The 21,490-nt window shown below is 28.4% G+C and overlaps 2 protein-coding genes across 2 annotated transcripts; one reads left to right on the top strand and one right to left on the bottom strand.

Annotated features, from left to right (window-relative positions):
* Positions 1-3,615: 3,615 nt before the first annotated feature.
* On the top strand, positions 3,616-21,488 carry LOC108468393 (sugar transporter ERD6-like 7). Its single transcript, XM_053032113.1, has 18 exons — positions 3,616-3,862; positions 5,000-5,062; positions 8,356-8,535; positions 8,619-8,759; positions 9,357-9,416; positions 9,500-9,631; positions 18,134-18,209; positions 18,313-18,377; positions 19,276-19,371; positions 19,467-19,547; positions 19,626-19,710; positions 19,783-19,829; positions 20,371-20,433; positions 20,529-20,588; positions 20,719-20,772; positions 20,835-20,894; positions 20,968-21,082; positions 21,152-21,488. Exons 1-18 carry the CDS (start codon positions 3,728-3,730, stop codon positions 21,265-21,267), a joined length of 1,629 nt encoding a protein of 542 aa, XP_052888073.1. The 5' UTR covers positions 3,616-3,727; the 3' UTR covers positions 21,268-21,488.
* On the bottom strand, positions 11,711-12,781 carry LOC128279379 (agamous-like MADS-box protein AGL80). The gene has a single exon (XM_053018003.1). It carries the CDS (start codon positions 12,693-12,695, stop codon positions 11,952-11,954), a length of 744 nt encoding a protein of 247 aa, XP_052873963.1. The 5' UTR covers positions 12,696-12,781; the 3' UTR covers positions 11,711-11,951.
* Positions 21,489-21,490: the final 2 nt, after the last annotated feature.

Below are 21,490 nucleotides of genomic sequence, written 5' to 3'. Positions count from 1 at the left end.
ATGTAATTATACGGTTTTTTTTATTTAAAAGTGAGAACAAACATTGTTTGACTTATGAGTTATTGATCATAACTTTCTTAAGCTTACCAAATCGGACAATCTACTAGACAGATAAGTAAAGTCCCCTAAACTCTCCAAAAGTCACATGCTTTAACATGCATCACAGGTCATATAGAGCTGATTGAGTCTTAACTCAATTGACATTAATATTACTATCTGTGCAGAAAGACGTAAAAAAAAAACACTACTATACTAAATATTCACCCTAAAAACAAATGCTTTTTCTTAGATCTAACAACCAACATATTTAAGCCATTTGTGTGGTTTTGTTGAGCTCACTTTGAGGAATCTATGGAGTTCAACACACATGCTCCAGCAAGATATCAGACAATGAGTGGGATCCCAATTTGATTATTTTATTAATCGTAACATTATAAATTTTAAGAGTCTAAAGAACAAGGTCTCTATCTCTCTTTTGGAGAATAATATATTTGAAATCAGTAGTGAAGTGTGCTAATATACCGAATGTTACACTAACATACCAAAAAAAAAAAAAAACTCTAAATAAAAAGAAAATTATTAATGATATAAAAAAATTTATTTCGATAATTATAATCTCATCCAAATACACTTAATATAAACTCTTGTCACTCACGTTTCCTACTAAAGTTACAAACAAAATCACTCAATTGAACGTGCGTCCTAAAATCTAGCAATCCCATGATGAAATGTTTACTTTTTTTTTTTTTTCTCTTTTAATCACCCAACTAAACTGGCTTACAAAACTTAGATAAATTGAACTATAATATGATTTAATTGATAATTTTAAATTACTTAAATTATCAACAAATGGCACAATGTTATCACTAAATTAAATATTCACATAATTGCCGTATTATTATTTAATTATCTTTGATATTATTACTTAACAAATCTAGGCCTACCAATAACAAAGTATTAGAAGCCGAAAAGCCAACATTAAAAGAAGGAAGCTTATTAGCCGCTGATGAAGCTTTGAAAACTACCTTTTTTATTTATGGACTCCTAATTAAAAGTTATCTATCATAATTAAATTAATCAAACAACATATTTTTCCTCTTGCAACCAGTATTCTAATTCTTCCATTCTCATAAAAATATATATATCCGCATGGGAAGCCGAAAAACTTTTTAAGGGTCAAAATTAAATTGTAATTTTACGATAATAAAAATATAATTTTATCATTTTAATAGCATCTATCTTTATAATTTTTAAATGATTAAATTAATTTTTATTATTTTTAAGGGGTCAAAGTACAATTTTACTTTTACTAATTTAAAATTTTAAAATTTCAAAAGCCTAAATGAAAAATTTTCTATTTTTAGTGCTATATCTATACATGTCTTTAGCGCTTCTTAGCCTTAGAATTGAGATACTCCCGTATATTTGTCAAGAATCAAGATTGAAGAATATCTTTTGAATTTCTCTAGTGATCATTGACAATCCAACTTCTAACCAGATTATATTATTTTAACTTTAAAAGTTATATTAATAGTTTATATTTTACCAAATTTGAATTATTGGTTTGTTTGAACTTTTTTTTTTTTTTATATAATCAATATTATTGTCTATATTAGTCCTTTACTAAATATTGAGCGAAAACATATTATATAAAAATAAAAAGATGTAAACCAAAAATATAAATCAGATTATTCAAAACTGAAAAGTAAAAACAAATAAAAAATTCAAGCAATATTAATAAAATCACAAAAGAGATCTTTTGATAAATTTGTAACTACCTCTAGAAAAGATAGATTATAAAACTTAGGTGATTGTTCCATGAATGAACAAAGTTAATTCCTTCCATATCTAAAACTTTTCAATAATATATCATTTTATTGAGCAAAATAAAATCAACAATATTTCAATACATATCTTTTAATAAAATTTAGGATTTAATTTAGTTAAATCTTTTAAAATTTTAAACCATCCATAATAATACGGTTCAGTTTAGTTTTGATTTCTCATAATAATTTTATGGTTTGTGTTGTCAGGTTTATTTTAATAAAATAAGCCTTATTTTAATGATTTTTGAATATTATGTGATAAAATTTTAAGAATCTTTCCATAAATATTTCTAAAAATTTAAAAGTAAATAATAAATAATTATTATGTAGTATTTTAAATATAAAATATTTATTTTTACATAAAATTAAAATTTAAAATTAAATAAAAAATTATTTAAATTAAATAATTATTTTTTAATATTCCATAAATCATCTAAACATTTTGATTTAAATCAATTTTTAATTTTTCGATTTTTTTTTTTGACTTAACCCTACAAATAAAACACAAACCAACAATCGTCTGTGACATGAATGTAGATCTCGCACTGACAGAATGCATATACTGCCAAATCTAGCATATAGATCTGAACACTTATTCAATTCTACAATATTTATAAATTAAGGGTTCCAATAAAATTATTATACACTAAAAATAATTTAAAATATATATAATGGCGGATTTTAGTGAAGATCAGAAGGTGATAAGCCTAAAATGGTAAAATTTTAATTTAAACATTTTATAATTTATAAATTTTAATTTATTAATGATAAAATTATATTTTGGCCCTTAAAATAATAAAAATTAATTTAATTATTTAAAATTATAAAGACATAAACTATTAAAATAATGAAATTGTAATTTTCCTATCATAAAAATATATAATTTAATTCCCGACCTCCCCAAAAAAATTTCAGACTCTGCCACTGTATATATATAATCAAGTTTTGATTTGAATATTTAAGGTATGAGTCTATCTTATGTAAATTCAACTCCAACGTTTTTCTTTTTGGTAATTTTGATCCTAATATTTTTTGGGTTCTAAACCTTTAAAATTTAATCAAATTGTAAGTTGGTTGGTCTGTTAAAATTTTGATGACAATGACGTGGTAGTTTGTACGACAATTCATGTGTATTTCATTGTTGATGTGGATAATATTTTTGAAGTTTTAATGATTTTTTTTACTTTTCTTGAAAATTTTAATAATATTTATTTTTTAAAATTTTGTGTAGTATACACGAACTGTCGTGCAAGTTATCACATAATTTTTTATTAAAATTTGAACGATTGAGACAGTTTTTTATGTTTCCCAAAGTATCTACTAGAGCAAATCCAATGACTAATTCTTCATGTTTTGTAAGCCCATTAAAAGGTCAACGCTAGTCATGAGTTTTAAAACTATTCCATACCCAAGACGAAAATCAAACCTTCGACTACTGATTAAGATAACATTTATTCAAAGAAAAGCAAATTGACTAAAATTTGAAGGTTGAGAGCCAAAATGATTTTTAAAAAATAGGGTCAAATAGACAAATAAGAAAAACATTAAGGACTAGATTTATGATTATGTCTATATAATATATATAATACCAACCTACTATAAAAAGGGTAAAATTAGCATTCAATCCCTTCAAAATCTGTCAAATTACAAATTAATTAAATGATAAAACTACATTTTAACCCTCAAAATTTATAAATAAATTCTAACCCCTCCTTAAAACCATTTTCTGCGCTTGGCACATGTTGATGCCCTATATAGTGTTGACTTGGACCAACCTACCCTTGAACACGACATGACTGAAAAGGAAATCAATGATTGTAATTTAAATATCCAGATTCCAGACAGGATCTCCTTTAATCTCAAGTTCTTTCAATTGGTCTGAACATTGTTTAAGAAAAGAGATGGGTCTGGAAAATGGCGAAAGCAGTATGAAAGAGCCATTACTATTGCACCATGCGAAGAAGAAAAGATCACTAAAAGTGGTGTTTCTAACTACTTTTGTTGCAGTACTGGGTTCCTATGTATTCGGCTCTTGCGTAAGTACCCTTTCACTCAATCCTCCTCTCCTTTTACCTTTTCTTTGAATTTTGTTTTTGTTGTAATCTATCGAGTTGAGCTCAAGCTTATTTAAAATGTTTGAAATTTATTAAGGAGTGTCAACTGTAGAGAATCAACAAACCCTTTCAGTAAGTTTGATATTAGGATCTTATCTTATAATTTTGTCTTCCAACTTTGTCAAAAGTGCGAGCAAATTCATAGAATAACTTTGTCTAGAGCTTTAGGAGATGACAGGTTTCAAAGTGGAAGTGCCTCCACCTACCAAAGTATTGCTAAGAGTAAACGTTGAGATTTCTTTGGTGGGTGGAGGCGCTCTTGCTTTGTGAACTCATCATCTCCTTGAGCTTTTAGCAAAGTATGAAGGCAAAAACTCGAGGACAAAATCGAATACTGACACTTCGAGACCAATATTAGATCTGTTGAGTGGGTTCGTCATTCTTCTACAGATGACACTTCAGAAATTTCTCCCCAATTGGTCAAAACTCCTTCAACAATTTATTAATAAAAGTAACTTTATTTTTATGCTTAACTTTTAACTCGATTATTTTTTTGAGCTCGAATTCAAAACTGAAATTTCACAATAATAATTCAAAATAATATAAAGCTTAATCAAACTTGTAAGTTAATTCAAATCAAGTGTTACAATACCTGAATCTGATTCAATTGATGAGACAAATTTCTCAAACTCAACTAAATAACAATCAAACGTAATTCAAATTTTATTCTTCAAATCAAATTAAATAAATTGCAAGCACAAGTATCTTATTTATGCTCACACTGTAAAAATGAATTTAACTTTTAATTAAAAGGGATAAATAAGAAAATTATACATGAATTTTAGTTTAATGTATAATGTCATACATGAATTTTGATTTTGTATAATTTGATTCAGTTTTTACAAAACACTAACAACATTATCGAATTAGTAACATTTTGTATTAGTATATTGCATACACAAATAATTATATTATTCAATATGAAAATAAATATATATTTATTTCTTTAAATATGTATAATGGCATCAAATCAAAGTTTATGTATCAAATTACAGATCAGATCAAAATTTATATATAAATTTAAAATTTATTCCTAATTAATTTTTTAAAAATTTTCAGATGGGATATTCAGCACCAGTTCAATCTGCTATCACAAAGGACCTTCACCTATCCATTGCTGAGGTTTGTTTAAGAAAAATTATTTTATTCAAATAAATAAAGTGTAATAAGTTGTATAGTAATTTCAAAAATAATATCTTTAACTTATATTATTTATAAAGTTTTTATTGAGTTAGTGTCATCGATGAATCGGATCTCAATCAGTTAGGAAAAATATTTTAATATCTATTTGTATTTAATTTAAATTATATTTTTGAAGATATGTAGTATTTTATTTAAAAAATCAATAAAAATATGTGTATGGTAAGATTTAACCTCATATCAATTGGGTTAGCAAAACGTTAAAAAAATCAATTGCAGTCATTTAGTATTCAGTAACTTGATATATTTATGTGTTTAAGTTTCGTTTTATTCACAATTTAATATTTTTATTTTAATATCGTACATTAGTTTTAATTATACGTTTTTATTATTTATTATATGTTATTTTTAAACATATATTTAAACTCTAAATTCGTGATTTTTACACGTATATGTGATAGGAATTTTAATATATATAAAAATTATAAAATAAGTTCGGATTAATGTTATTTTTAAAAGTAATTATATAAAATCGGATTGAATTATTCTAAATTTTCTTATGAATATTCATTACTTTACATTTGGAAAATATATGTAGTTTTCAGATTTGGTTCTGTGTGACGTAAAAATTTTAGTTTAGATTCGGGTCGCTAAATTGTGGCGATTTAGAAAATTGGAAGTTGAAATTTGGCTTTAGAATGAACCAGGAGTCGCCACCGATCCTTTTTCTAGGTGTGATCGGACACCTATTAGATTTTTTTTTTTAAAAACGAGGAAAAGGCCGAGTTGAGGTCTACGTTAAAAATCAGAGAAAAATTAGGGTTCGGGAGTCGGTTACGCGCGAGGAAGGTATTAGCACCCTCGCGACGCCCAAAAATTGGTATCTCATAAACAAGTGTTGTCTTGATTTTCAAAAATATGAGTTCAAAGTAATATTCAATCGTGATCCGATTCAAAACACGAAAACTTTCAATTTTTGATTTCCCTTTTTTTGAGAAGGGTATACCGATTAAACACGAACCGACAAATTCCACTCAACATAGCAATGGAACCGTCGACTTGGTATTAAACCGATATGTTGCCTTTGATTATCGAAATTAATTTAGAAACAAAAACGTGATTTTTTAAAACGTGTAAGACAAAACGAATACAGAAATAAATAAACAAATGAAAGGACTAGGTATACATATTTAAGCAAATGACAAACATCACAAAAAATATTAAAACAATAACCGCGCATGCAAGATTAAATATGACAATAATATTGAAAACGAAAAAACATTGAATATACATATGTAAAAGTGACATTACGAATATATACGTAAAAATAGGGATGAAAAGATTTACATAATAATATTAATATGTGTACATGACGTATATATATACATATAATAAAGTACATGTATTGATAATATATATGATAAGAATAAAATAAATGTAATAATATACATATAAAAATATAAAATCTAGTTAAGACTATGGAAAATATATAAAACGACGTATGATTTAAAAAGATAACATTGAAAATATATATATACACAATGTAGAATCAGAATATATTTATATATATACATGTAATACATATTAAAAGAATACATATAATATACACGTACTTCAAAATAATGTTAAAAGAGTAACTATTAATTATATTGCATGAAATATACATATACATTAGAAATGATAACGACATAGAATGAACTTACTAGTACATTACATGGATATGTTAAATGCGTGGGTATAAATAAACGGGACATTAGAAATACTCAATATGTATGGTGTTCAAAATATATACATAATGTGAAGTTAAAAAATAATGTGCGTAAAGTAGTTAAAAATATATGTACATATTTATATGATAATATGTGAAATGTAATATAGCTTGAAAAATATATATGACGTATAAAAATACAATAAAAAATATACACATTGGAAATATATATATATATATATATATACATAATATAACACTCAAATATTTATATGATACATACATGTTAAAAGATAATAAAAAACTATCGACAATGCTTCCCCAAATATATACAGTATATATTTAAATGCACATGGTTATATTGAGAACACGTGTTCTTTAATATTATGTGGAATAATGTATAGAATACAATATTAAAATATTTACATAATACACATATTAAAAATAACTAATAATAATATTCCATAAATATATATAGAACACATACGCGTATCTGTACATAACACAATATACACCACTACATATATTAAATATAGTAAATATAATAAGAATATAAAGATTATAATTAATAATAATAATTAACAGAAAATAAGAAACAAATAATTTGAAAATAAAACCGTAATCTAGCAAAAAAGACTAAATCGAGCTCAAAACAGAATTTTAGGGCGAAATTCGAAATAAAATAAGCCACGGGACTGAATTGAAACGCGCATGAAACATGGGGGGACTGAAACAACAATATATCCGCTCTATCAAAACGCAGCGCATCAATAGGGATTAGATCACAAATCAGTTTAAATTTTAGGGTCGATTTGTAAATAAATATAAACCTGATTCAAACAACAAAAAATGCGGAAGGACCGATTGCACAAATATCCCATTGAGTTAAAAACACGCGGATCCTGAGGCGGGTTCGGGTCGAATCGGGTCGGGCCAAGTAAAACAATGTCGTTTGTTCATTAAAATCGGGGTCCAAAGCGGTGCGTTTGACCCCTATAAAAGTCAAAAATTTAAAAAAATCATTTGAGTTAGGGAGAAAGAAAAAAAAAAGAGAAAAGGAGAGAAGGAGAGGGAGCCCAGAGCGATTTTCGCCAAGGGAGGGCTCGGTCCGATCACGGACTGCTGTTTGCTGTTGGCGTTACCACTGCACGCCGTGGCGGAAAAGGTAATTTTTTATTTTTTTCTCTTTTTTTGCTTTTTATTTCTTTATGTTTATTTGTAAATGTTTATGTATTTATGGTGAAAAAATAGACTTAAAACAGTTATTGAAATGAAGAACTACCTTCGGTTTTACTCACTTTTGAATCTTCGATCTTTTGTATTCTGCCTGCTTGGATGTTATTTTGTGTTCAAACTCTAATTAGGCTGCTATTTTTTGCTCTACAATCGAACCTTTCTGCGTTTTATTTTTTCAAAAAAACCGAACCCATTACATTAGTTCTCTCTCGGCTTTATAGCCGATTACATGTGATTCCCACTGCTCTCTTGCTTATTTTATTTTCTGCTTCGCATGCTTCTTCGTTCCTTTCCTGTCCTCTTTTGTTTATGTGCAGGTCTGGAGGTGCAGGTGATGGGAATGTCAGACAGTATGGGGCGTGGTGGCCAAGGTTGGGCGTGCTGGTGGGGTTCGGTGCTGGTCAGACGCAAGTGGGGGCTAGGTTTAGGTTCAATGGGCCATTCGGGTTTGGGCTGGTGTTATGGGTTTAGGTTAGTTGGGGTTATTGGGTTTCTGTGTATTGGGTTTTGGGTTTGTAAGGGTTTGGGGGTTATTGAATGGGTTTAGTTAGGTTTAATGGGCTTAGGTGGGTCTAATATTGTTGTTTGGGTTAGCTAAGTCCTATTGTAATGTATTTGGGCCTGAGTCTCATAAACGGTCCAAAATTGGCCTATAACAGTTCCATACTGAACGTTGGTGCAATGATTGGTGCTATCACAAGTGGGCGAATTGCAGATTTCATGGGCCGGAAAGGGGTAAATCAAATTCAGTAAAAGTATCATACACCATGAATTAACATTGATTTTTTTTTTAAAAAAATAGATAAATTTATCATTATATAGTTTAGATTAAAAATAAAATAGTTCTTTTATTAAAATTTTTATTTATTTTACTATTAAAATTTGTCTCTATACATCATCATAAGGTATACATGGCATGTCACATATAATCTGTTTAGTTTTTTTATTAGCCATGACAGTTTTTAATAGTAAAATAGATAAATTTTTAATAAAATGATCAATTTGCTCTTTGATTTAATGTAAAAAATTAATTTACCCTTTATTTTATAAATGAAACAAAATATATGCTTCAACAAGTAAATTCTATAATATTTTTCTCATTGTATTTAAATTATTTTGATTAAAATGATACTTAAATTATTAATTTTATCTCATTTTACTTCAAAAATGGTACAATGTCAGTATTGGCATTTGAGTAAAATGAAACAAAATTAATAAATTAAATACCATTTTCACCAAACAATAATTTTAAATATAATTTAGATTTTACAAATAATGCATATAATATATATATATATATATATCTGATTAATATATTTAAAAATGATTCAGGCAATGAGAATAAGTTCAGGCTTCAGCATTACAGGATGGATAGCTATTTACTTCTCCAAGGTTTTACTCTCTTTTTTCTCATCATAAAATAAAAATAAAAACAGAAAAAAAATAGATTGAAATAATGGGTTTGAATTATACAGGGAGCTTTGTTGCTTGATATTGGAAGATTCCTGTGCGGATATGGAATAGGAATTTTCGCTTATGTGGTACCAATTTATGTAGGTGAAATTGCGCCAAAGGATGTTCGTGGTGGCTTAGCTGCCTTGAATCAGGTTGGTTTATCTCATCTCATATTATATAAAAATCTCATTCTAGATTCTGACTATATCTACTCTTTTTTATATAATGTTTAGAATTATTTATAGCCTTTTTCAATCATTATATAGGAGAATAATGCGTTTCAGCACACTCAAACTCACATCTTTTTATATTGATAACAATACTAATGCGAATCGATGTAAAACTCACACTTAAATTAAATAATTAATATATAAATGGGAGCGCAGTAATGCTTGATGCACCTTTAATTAATGGTAAATTTTCAACATTACATACTCCAAAGTATTAATAATTCAATTTAATCCTATCCATTTCCTCTCTTTTAAGGTAAAAAAAAAGTTTTCACCTCAAGTAAAAAATTTCAATTAAATTTTTTTTTGTCTAGACCTAAGTATGGGTCGACCCACCCGCCTAAACTCAAAAATCTGTTTGAAAAGTGGGAAGGTTTGGACAGAAGATAAGACTCATTTTCTAAACGAGTCAGGCCTCGGGTAAGATTATTTACCCAGGCTTGGCCCAACCCAAATCAATTGTTTTGATGCCATTTCGCTATTATATTTCTATTATTTTATTGTTATTGTTTGGATATTGTATAATTCTTGTCTTATTGTTACTTTTGCTACTATTTTAGAGGCATTTTCTTGTTAAATTGCAATTATCTTAATGTTATTTAAATATAAAGACCTTTTTTTATGTATTTTCAATTTGTTGAGAAACATTTATTTTAATATTTTTAGTGTATTTGATATACTATATTTTTAAATTTATTTTATAAAAAATCTTAAAAATTTAATACGCGTAATTTAAACTCAAGTTTAACATTTTTAATTTCGATTTTTTAATAAATACCAAAATCTTTAATAATTCAAATTCAATACATATTGAATTAAATATTAAAAACTCAATAATTATATTTTCAGCACTTAAAATTTTTTCTTTAGTTTGTTAAACAACAACTTAGTTCAATTATACACAAAAAGAAGTTTTATATTGATTTGGCTATATACATGTATCTTTGAATATCCAATTGTATTTTGTGATAAATATAACTATTTTTATGTAGTAAGTAAATGTAAATTAGTGTTACATCAACCATAATAGTGGTTTGTACAATAAATTAAACTGAAAAATTCATCCGTACAATTGCATAAAATTCACGTATCAATGTGCACTAAATGAAGGGTCATATATAATTTTTAATTTATCCTAGATTATTATATTGTTTCAATATTGTTTATTGTATAAGTTTTAAATTATTTATATATTCATATAATTTTATACAGGCTTATAAATTCTAATATGAACTCGAAACTCCAACCCAGTTAATCTGAATCCAAATAGAACATAACTTGATTTGACTATAAAAGGTCAATAACGCGAACTCGTCCAACCCTAACTTAAATTGACTTGAACTTGAAATAACTCAAAAAAAAAAAAAACAACCCTTATTATCTAAATTAAAAATAATCCAACCATAACTCTCAAAACCAAATGAAAAAAAGAATTAATCAATCCAAATTAACCTAATTAAAACAAATGCAACTTGTCAAACAATACCTAATTTTTATTATCATATTTTAAATATTTATACAAGTTGCGGTATATGTTTAGCAACCTACGAACATAAAGAAAAATAACATAACATAGATATATGATTGAAGAAACACATGAATACCATAAAATGAATTACTAAAATGTACTAATACCAATTTATATAAATTTATATTATGTTGAATAGAAAAATAATATGAATACCAACCAAACACACGCCAAATATATAGTTTTGGTCCCATAGAATTAGATAGAAAGTCACAACAAATCTAATTTTATCATTCCCTAATTATCTTTCATAAGTTTTAATCCCTTCACTAACTTGTCTCAAAAATAATAAAGCATCTTCCTAGATTGCTTTATAGCATGTATTCAAGATAGCTTTTATATATTTTATAGGAACTCTCATTCTCAAAATTATAAAATAAGAGCTAATCTAACTTATGATCTTAAAAATTTCTTCATTAAAGTAATTAAGATTGAAGCATAGAAAATTTAAAAGATAAAATAAAAACTCCAAATTATGAGAATAACATAACAATTTTAAATTCAAATAACAAACATAATTTTTTAATTCTAAAAAGGAAAATGATATAGGTGCTTTAGTTGAAGGGGAAAAATTATGATCTGTGAGCAAAGTTCAACAAACACAACACTATCCTAACATAAAATGGCAAAATACCTTTCGATCAAAGGCCATAATAGAAGCAAATAGATAAATCGAATGAACTCTCATTTTCCCCAAGGGAAAACAACATTTGACTAAAGGCTATTGTTGGGATTGATGTTGTCACCAAATTGGAACATCATCCCATTGTCTCCCACATGAGCTTGAGGGTTGTTGTTGTTGTTGCTCATCAGTTCCATGATCCATTGTTGCCTTTGCATTGGATCCATTTCGTTCACATCTGCTTGCACAATATCCTCCATACCTGTCCTTGGCATCGCTTCGGGCGTTACCATCATCATCGGTGGCAGTAGAATTAGGGACGACGATGATGATGATGACACCCCTTGAGGATTAATAGGTGTCTTAGCAAGTACATCTATCCTCTTGTCAATATCACTCATTTTTTTATCGAGCAACAAGTTGATTTCACTCAAGGCCTCAAATTTCAAACCATGGATGACCCCTTTGCCGCAAATCGTATTGAACATGACATGGGTCATCTCTTTTTCCCAGTTTTCCTTGCAATGCTTCTTTAGCTGCTCAGCTGCTTTGGTGGTCTTTTGGGAGAGGAAACTCTCCTGGTTCAACATATTCTTGCTTTTCTCCATATCGGGGATCGTCTCAAGCTTGGAAAGCACCTGTTGGACTCCCATGGGGGAAGGCCAAACCTCGGGTAGGGACTTATAAGGACTGTACATGATAGAACAAGCGTCGATACCACAAAGGGAACTCAGCTCACTTAGTTTTTTCATCAAACCCTTCGTTCTTTTCTTGTAGGTGGCTTTCCTTGCTGAATCATTGGTGATATAAGCAAGCTTAACCTTCTTCCCAGTCATGGCTCTCAAAGCAAAGGGGGATATTGGAATGGCTTTTTCTTTTTCTTATGTATTTCTTTCCCAAACAAAAATTGGATGCTTTATATAGAGGTGAAGGGAGTGAAAATTTTCTCAAATTAAATGAAAATAATAACCACTAATTTTAGTATATAAAAGATATCATTGTAATGCATTATAAAGAATCCAATCGAGATAGGTTAGGTTTTTATTCTTTATTTTTCCATGATTAAAGTTTTATCCAGATATATATTTTATTTAGTCATAAAGTGACGTCATATGTATTACAACAAAAATTATTACGTATCTATATGAATCTTATAATATCGAATAATTTGGTTAGTTATAAAACGATAAAAACGACTTTCATCATGTATTTATACAACTAACGTAATATAAAAGATATGGTGCTAGTCCTTGTACAAACAAAATCTGAGACTTAGTCTGTGTACTTATAGTAAAAAATTAAGTCCTCCAACTTTTTATTTAAAAATATCAGTTCAATAATTAAATTCGTAAGTATTTTCCATCAAAATTTATCAATTTGATAAGTTGATTAAACTGTCCTCATATGAAGTGTTATATGATTGACAAAAAATAGTCATGTTAAGTTGATAGATTTCAACGGAAACTACCAACCATGATAATGATGGGACTAGGATTTTTAATTTAAAAAAGTAAAATGATTGAGTTATTAGCTTTTAAAGTATGATGGCTAAATATTAAATTCGGTAGAAGTACAGGGACTAATAGCATATTTTATCCATATTTTAAAAAGAATCATAAATATTTTGTATATTAATTTATAAATGGTAATGCCAGATAAATATAACGCATACATAGGTATATAAAAGGCAAGCGTTCACATATACCATACATGCATGTACACCATGGCAATTTTTAGTTATTAATGGTAATAAAGCATATAAAACAAAAACAAAATTATTTTTTCAAACAACAGTTATTTTGGAAAATTGAAAAAAGGTAAAAATAACATTATAATGCATAAATGGTATGTACCAGTTATATAATTACCATGTTAGAGTGTTTGGTATTTAAGTAGTGTAAATTATTAACTAAGAATTGTAATAATGTGCTATATATTTTTTCTTATAAATTTGGTAAATATTTTAATGTTACGACAAAAATAACGTAGAGATGATAAGTATGCCACCTAGACTAAGTATAACAACTTTTTTTGCTATATGAATAGCCAAATTGTGTAAAGGGTGTAGCGACGTAAAAATTTTGGTTTCGGGTCGCTAATTGTGGCAATTAAAAACTTGAAATTTGAAATTTGATTTTAGATTAAACCGGGAGTCGCCACCGATCTTTTTACTAGGTGTGATCGGACACCTATTAAATTTTTTTAAAAACGAGAAAAGGCCGAGTTAAGGTCTACGTTAAAAAGCCGAGAAAAATTAGGGTTCGGAGTCGGTTCACGCATAAGGAAGGTATTAGCACCCTCGCGACGCCCAAAAAATGGTATCTCATAAACAAGTGTTGTCTTGATTTTCATAAATATGAGTTCAAAGTAATATTCAATTGTGATCCAATTCAAAAGACGAAAACTTTCAATTTTTTATTTTGAGAAGGATATACCGTGTTAACACGGCCTAAAAATTCCATCCAACATAGCGATGAAACTCATGACCTAATGTCACATCGATATATTGCCTCGCTTATTTAAAAACAAGAATAAGATTTTCAAATAATGCTAAGCAAATTGATGCGAAATAAAGATAATTAAAGGATCTAGAAATATATTGAGGCGAATAACGAGTGTGACAAGAATATAAGAAAATAACAATAATACATGCAAGATTAAATGTAATAATAACATAAGATACGAGAAAACAATAAATATATGTATATATAAAAATGGTATTAAGAGTATGTATGTAACGTCGTGAGAAATATATATACATAATATATTTAATATGAACATATACAGTATACATATATAATAATATACATGAAATAGTAAAAAGAATACATAACTAATAATATAAAAGATATATACACATACATAAAAGTGTATGAATAGTAAAGAAGTATACAATAAAGAACATTAAAATGTATATGTATAATTTATAAATATAGAAATATATACATACATTAGAAATAATAATATGAAAAAGAAGACCATTAGTATATTACATAAATACATACATGCATATATATATAAATACAAGTATTAGGAATATATAATATAATATTAGAGGTATACATAAAAATATAACTAGTAACATTAAAAATATATATAAAATATATATTAAAAGACTTATATATAACATATATGAAAAATATATAATATTAAACATTTACGTAAAAATACCTGTAAAATATTAGAAGCATATATAAATAGTACGTATAAAAATACGTATATAATATAATATTGAAATATTTACATCATAACATGATAGGAAAGTAATAATATCATTAAAGTAAAATCAATAATAATATATACATACATACGTATATATATATATTAAGATATATATATATATATATAAATGATAAGATCTATAATAATAATAAATACAATACATTAAAAATGAGAAAAGTAAGAAAAATGACTAAATGAACTATAATCGAAACTTTTGGGGCAAATTTAGAATAAAAAGCAGAAGAGGGACTCATTCGAACACGCGTGCATGTAGTGGGGACCAATAGAGAAATTTTCCAACGCCTTTAAAACGATGCGCATCAAGGGGAACCAAATTGCGGCGCAACAGTTAATAGGGTCAATTTGCAAAAATTATAAGTCGATTTAGAACATAAAAATGCGGAAGGACTGATTGCAAATAACCCTCTATAAAAACACGGATCCTTGTCCGGAGCGGATCGGATCGGTCGGCCCGCCTCAAAACGGCGTCGTTTTTATTTAAATCTGGTACCAAAAGCGGTACTGCTTTCACCGGGCTATAAATAGCCTAAAAATCAAAAAAACATTTGTGAGGTGGGAAAGAAAAAAAAAAAAAAGAGAAAAGGAGAGGGAGAAAGGAGAGGGAGGAGAGGGGCTCGGTCACGGGCCGTCATCGGCGGTCGCTGATTGGGCACCGAGCCCGTCGGCGACGCATGCCGGCCATCGCCACGTGGTGGAAGGAAAATAAATTTTTTTTTTTTGCTATTTATTTATTTATATGTATTTATGGGTGTAAAACAGATTTAAATCGAAAATAGAAAGAAAAAAAGAAAAAAAATCACCTTAGGGTTTTGATTTCTGATTTTTGACTTGTTGATTCACTGATCTTGTATTTGAAAAATATAGTGTATGTATTAGAACTTGCCGAAAAAAGAGAGCTTTTACAGTTTTTGATTTGGGTTTTTATAACCCTTTTACACATATTTTTTATTATATCTGTCTTGTCTTCTTCCTTGCTTGCAGGGCATGGGCGAACGGCGGTGGCAGAGGCATGGTGGAGCAGACGGCCAGTGCTGGTGTCAGAAGCGTGGGGCGTGGTGCAAGTCAGATGGCAGGGGGTATGGGGCGTGGTGGGATTAGGGTTTTCTGAATGCTGAGTTTAGGTTATTGGGCTGGGGTAGTTGGGCTTCGGGTTTAGTTGTTTAGGCTTAGTTTATTTGTAATGCATTTGGGTCTGAGTCTTATAAATGGCCCAAAATTGACCTATACAAAGGGTGAGCTAACCGTTGGATGAAAAGAGATGTTGCAATCATTTATCTTCTGGTAATGTTGCACCATGAAGAAGAGCAGATCGCCAATTAAATACAATTCGTAATGCTAACATTCATCGACTTAGAATAGTGCAATTATCAAAATGGAAGCATTGGGGTGATCTACATATCCATGTTAATGTAGTATATGTTGGTTGAAATGTTAATTATAAGCTTCCACTATATTTGCAACTAAGCAATCAATCCAAACAACCCAAGCTAGAGTTGTAATCGAGCGAAGTTGAGCTTGAATATTGTCAAGTTCGAGCTTAAGCTCAACTTGAAATTTCGAGCTCGATTCTTGACTCGAGCTTAATTGAGCTTCTATGTTTAAGCTCAAACTTCGCTCTAGATATAATTGAGCTTGAGCTCGAGTTTGATTAAACTCGTTTACTAATTTTTTCTGCTCAAGCTCAAGCTCAGTCTAATGATTAAGCTTAGGTATAACAGTATATATTAAGGCTAATATCATAATTTAATTATGTAAAAATATGAAATGCTTTATAAGGCTCGCAAGCCATCCGAGTCGAGCATTATTAAACTCACATTTGGCTCGATTGATAGCTCAACTTGCTTGAGCCCAAGCTCGACTTGATAATTAACAAATCGAGTTCATTTTTTAGTCAAAATAGAAATGCTTTCGAAGACCACTATCTCTTTTACACCCTAACTCAAGAAAAGGTACAACTGTGAAACAATTTATCCAAAAATTTAATATGTAATCTGCAAACCAAACTAGTGTCTTCAATTGACATACCTCTCTTTCGAAGCTCAACTTTAATGGAAAAAAAGTTAATTGCATGTTTCCGGAATAAAATTATCTTGAATGGAACTTTAATTCTCCATAAAGATTCTTGTAATGCCCCAAAAATTTAACCTTTGCTTGCTAGATTCTATCAATGACTTAATTGTGTGTTGAGATCCGAAGTTTGAGTTTTTGTGTAATCAATGTGGAAGTATAATTTTTGTGCAATTCCGTAAAATTTGATTATTTTTAAAACTAACTAAATTGTTTTCCCCCCGTTCCCTCTTCTTTCTTTTAATTTTTTCTTTTTTGTCCTTCCTATCATTTTCTCCTTCTCCTCTGTTCATCTTTTTCTTTTATTTCCTTTCGTTAGTTTTGTTGTTGTTCTGTTGAGGGGTGTTTGACTGAAAGGTTATCAACATAACTTTTGGTTGTCGAAATTCTGTTAATTGTTGCTATTGTTCGTTATTGAGAGATTAATTTTCTCATTTTCAAATTGACAAGGACCGTACTTACACCAATCTACTATTCGAATTATTTGAATTATTCGAATTATAAAATTTAACTCAATTCGAATTCGAAACTCAAATTACCTATTCAAGTTGACTCGAATAACTCGATTTGATTAACACGTAATTCAAATTTTTATTTTTTGACTTTTTAGAATCAAATCGTGTTTTGCTTACCTCTAATCACAATGCTAGTGGTTTGTACAATAAATTAATTAAAAGGAAAAATTCATTTATATAATTGCATAAAATTCACGTATCAATGTACATTGAATGAATGCTAATGTATAAATTTGGCAGAATTTTAAGCCCATTTTATAACCACGCTCAGGACTTAAAATTTTATATTGATCCGACCCGATTCATGATCAGGTCTAACTTTGCCCCTAATTTTTTTTAATCTTATCTTCTTCCCCTATCACACATTTCCCGACTTTGCCCTTATGTATGTATTAGTTTGTAGAATTAACATCCTTACTCGACACTCGCACCTGAACCCGGTATTGCAGCTGATGATAGTGATCGGAGCATCAACGACGTTCGTAGTAGGGACAGCTTTGGAATGGCGACTATTAGCTCTAACTGGTACGATAATATTGAAGAAAACCAAAGAGTTTTCTATCTCCTTCACCATTATTGTGCTGTCTTTTTTAAATAAATAAACAAATTTGTTTGTTTGTTTTTGAAGGAATCATTCCATGTTTAATTCAGCTCCTGGGTCTTAATTTCATCTGTGAGTCTCCAAGATGGTTGGTAAGTGCACATTTATATTTAAATTAGTATGGTTTTTACTCGCGCTTCGTGTTAAGATAATTATTTATTTTTAACTAAATTATAAAGTAAAATTTAAAGATTGTAATATGTTCAAAGTTATTGTGCTCTTTGTATATTTAGAATTTAATCTTAATACTTTATTTTCAGGAATCTAGTCCCTCTACTTTTTAAATTTAAATATTTAGGCTCATTTGTAAACACTGTTAAAATTCTTCTATTAAATCTGTAATTAGAATTAAATATTTAAGCTAACTAATGATATTATAAAATTTGATGTTCCACATTATGTCAAAATTAAAGTATAAAGATTAATTTTCATATTTGAGCGAAATGTAGGGATTAGATCTGGAATTTAACCATTTTTATATAATCTCAAAAAACTAGAAGGATTAGAATTGATATTTGACAATTAGCATCTCGTGTCAAAAAGAGAGAAAAAAAGAACAATTGACATTAGAGTACTGGACGGCTGTCATGTAAAAAAGTAGAGAGATTAGAATTGATATTTTGCCATCACCTTCTCATGTAAAAAGAAAAAGAAAACAATTGACATTACAGCATTGAATAGGTATATCATGGAAAATGTGGAGGGATTAGAATTGATATTTGGCCATTAGTTTCTCTGGTAAGGACAGATTTCATGTAAGGAAATAGATATATATATATATATATATATGTCAAACACTAAAAATATATATATATATAGTAGTATATATTGCACTCCCAAAGAAAGAATATGATTCGAACCTTAGGAGAGACAATGTTAAAAGTGATAATTTTAAACCGTGAACATAAACTGTAAAATAAAAATCGGAATAACACTAAATTGAATCCCTTCCAAAACATTAAAAAGAAGAAAACTGATTTATGATTTCAGGCAAAGGTTGGGTATGAAAAAGAGTTCTACAATGCTTTGAAGAGACTCCATGGAGATGATGAAGATGCTGTTACTCATGAAGCAAATGAAATCCAAGTACTAATTAAGCATCCAATCTTTTTTAAATTTTATAACATTTTTCTTTTTACCTAAAAACAGTTCTGCTCAAAATTGTATTTATTTATTGACAGGATTATTTGCAAACCCTAGAGCACCAATCTAACGCCACTATGCTAGACTTGTTCCAAACAAAATACATGCATTCCATCATTGTAAGCATCCAAAATTTCGAGGATCCACACACACGGATATATATATATATATGAGGCTATATTTGTGATATTTTTCAGATTGGAGTAGGGCTAATGATGTTTCAACAATTTGGAGGGATAAATGGAGTTGCTTTCTATGCAAATCAAATTTTCACCTCTGCAGGTTTACAGTATTTTCTTTATATAATTAAACTTCTTTTATATATATATATTAATGAATATTTCTGTGTTTCAGGCTTTTCTTCTTCGAAAATTGCTATAATAGCTTTTGCCTCTATTCAGGTATTAATTCCCTCTTTTATTTTGAAAAATGATAGTAAAAAACAGAGACGTCATATCATCTTATATTTTTTATCAATTATTTAATATTATTTTAATTTTTTATATTTAACACATCATTTTATAATTTTTTAACGTAAACATTAAACTTTGAACCCTAGATTTAAACCTTAAATCTTAGACTTTAAACCCTGAATCCAAGGTTTAGGGTTTCACGGTTTAAGATACAAGTTTAAAAATTTATAGAAATGATGTGTCAATAACATATAAAAATAGGTTAAAATGACATTAAATAATTGATAAGGAATACAAGACGATGTGGCATCTCTGTTTCGTATAATATTTTTTTCTTTTGTTTTATATCTCTAATATACCTAATTATTTTTATACCTTATTATCATGTTATTATATAAAATTTTGACATATTTATAAATTTATGTATCCATATTAGGTACATTTTAGTTATTATTGGAATTGTGTTTGTATGGCATTTAAAATTAAGGATAATTTGTGGTGATAATAATACCTAATTGAATTATTACAGATCCCTATAACAGCTGTGAGTGCATTCTTAGTGGATAACTGTGGAAGAAAACCCCTTTTGCTAGTAAGTCCCTAATTACTTGCAATTTTTCTTAAAATATTCATGCTTAATGTGTATTTAAATATAATATTAAAAAAACATGAGTTTGTCTTTTTCAGGCTTCATCAACAGGCACATTCTTAGGATGTTTTATTGCAGCAATATCATTTCTAATGAAGGTAAATCATTGATCCTTCTTTTCTTTTCTTTTTTTTTTTTTAAAATATCAACTTTAATTTAAAAACAATAAATAAATGTTGTCTGAATTCCTAGTACTTGATTTTTATGTACAAAATCTGAAATTCTCAGGAACACAACTTGCTTCAACAATGGGTTCCATTGCTTGTACTGAGTGGATTGCTGGTAATAAATTTTATGTAATTATATCATTATTTCATACAAAATAATTTTAAAAATGAAAGCAGATCTTCGTGGGTTCATTTGCAATTGGAATGGGAGCAGTTCCTTGGGTCCTGTTGTCGGAGGTACACTTCTATTGAAATATCTAATAATTAATGCAAATAGTAAACAGAAATTGAAATTGGGATGGGGATGCAGATATTTCCCATAAATGTAAAGGGAGCAGCAGGAAGTTTGGTGAATCTAGAACACTGGTTTGGTGCTTGGGCTGTTTCTTACACTTTCAATTTCCTCATGGATTGGAGCCCTTCAGGTATTACTATTTTAATTCATCACAAAAATAATGTATAGAATTGATCAAAGTAATGTTTGGTGGAAACAGGTACATTTTTGGTATATTCAGGAGTTTGTGCAGCTTCTATTATTTTCGTCAACAAAGTTGTGCCAGAAACTAAAGGAAGAACCCTTAAAGAAATACAAGCTTCCATCAATTCTTGAAGTTCACAACTTATCATTTCCAAATTAATGATTTTCCTTTTATTGTTAAATTAAATTAAACTTGAATTTTAGACATTTCATATTTAGTTTTATTTAAGCATTTCATATAAAAAAAAAAAAACACTCTTATATTAATATTTATTAATTTATTAAAAGTCAAATTTCAGTTAGTTTTTCATACTAAATTGGTGTCAAATTTATTCACATTATCATCTTAAACGAG

This window comes from Gossypium arboreum, chromosome 8 (assembly GCF_025698485.1).
Source record: "Gossypium arboreum isolate Shixiya-1 chromosome 8, ASM2569848v2, whole genome shotgun sequence".
Classification (NCBI taxonomy): Eukaryota; Viridiplantae; Streptophyta; class Magnoliopsida; order Malvales; family Malvaceae; genus Gossypium; species Gossypium arboreum.
Note: the sequence above shows the minus strand (reverse complement) of the source record. Positions and strands in the feature narration are given on the sequence as shown.

Bases quoted from the DNA above. Each gene is read 5' to 3' on its own strand.
- LOC108468393 (XM_053032113.1), top strand. From the start codon at position 3,728: ATGGGTCTGGAAAATGGCGAAAGCAGTATGAAAGAGCCATTACTATTG. The intron at 18,378-19,275 runs GTAAGTGCACAT...TTATGATTTCAG, and splicing joins GTGAGTCTCCAAGATGGTTG to GCAAAGGTTGGGTATGAAAA. The intron at 19,830-20,370 runs GTATTAATTCCC...GAATTATTACAG, and splicing joins TAGCTTTTGCCTCTATTCAG to ATCCCTATAACAGCTGTGAG.
- LOC128279379 (XM_053018003.1), bottom strand. From the start codon at position 12,695: ATGACTGGGAAGAAGGTTAAGCTTGCTTATATCACCAATGATTCAGCA.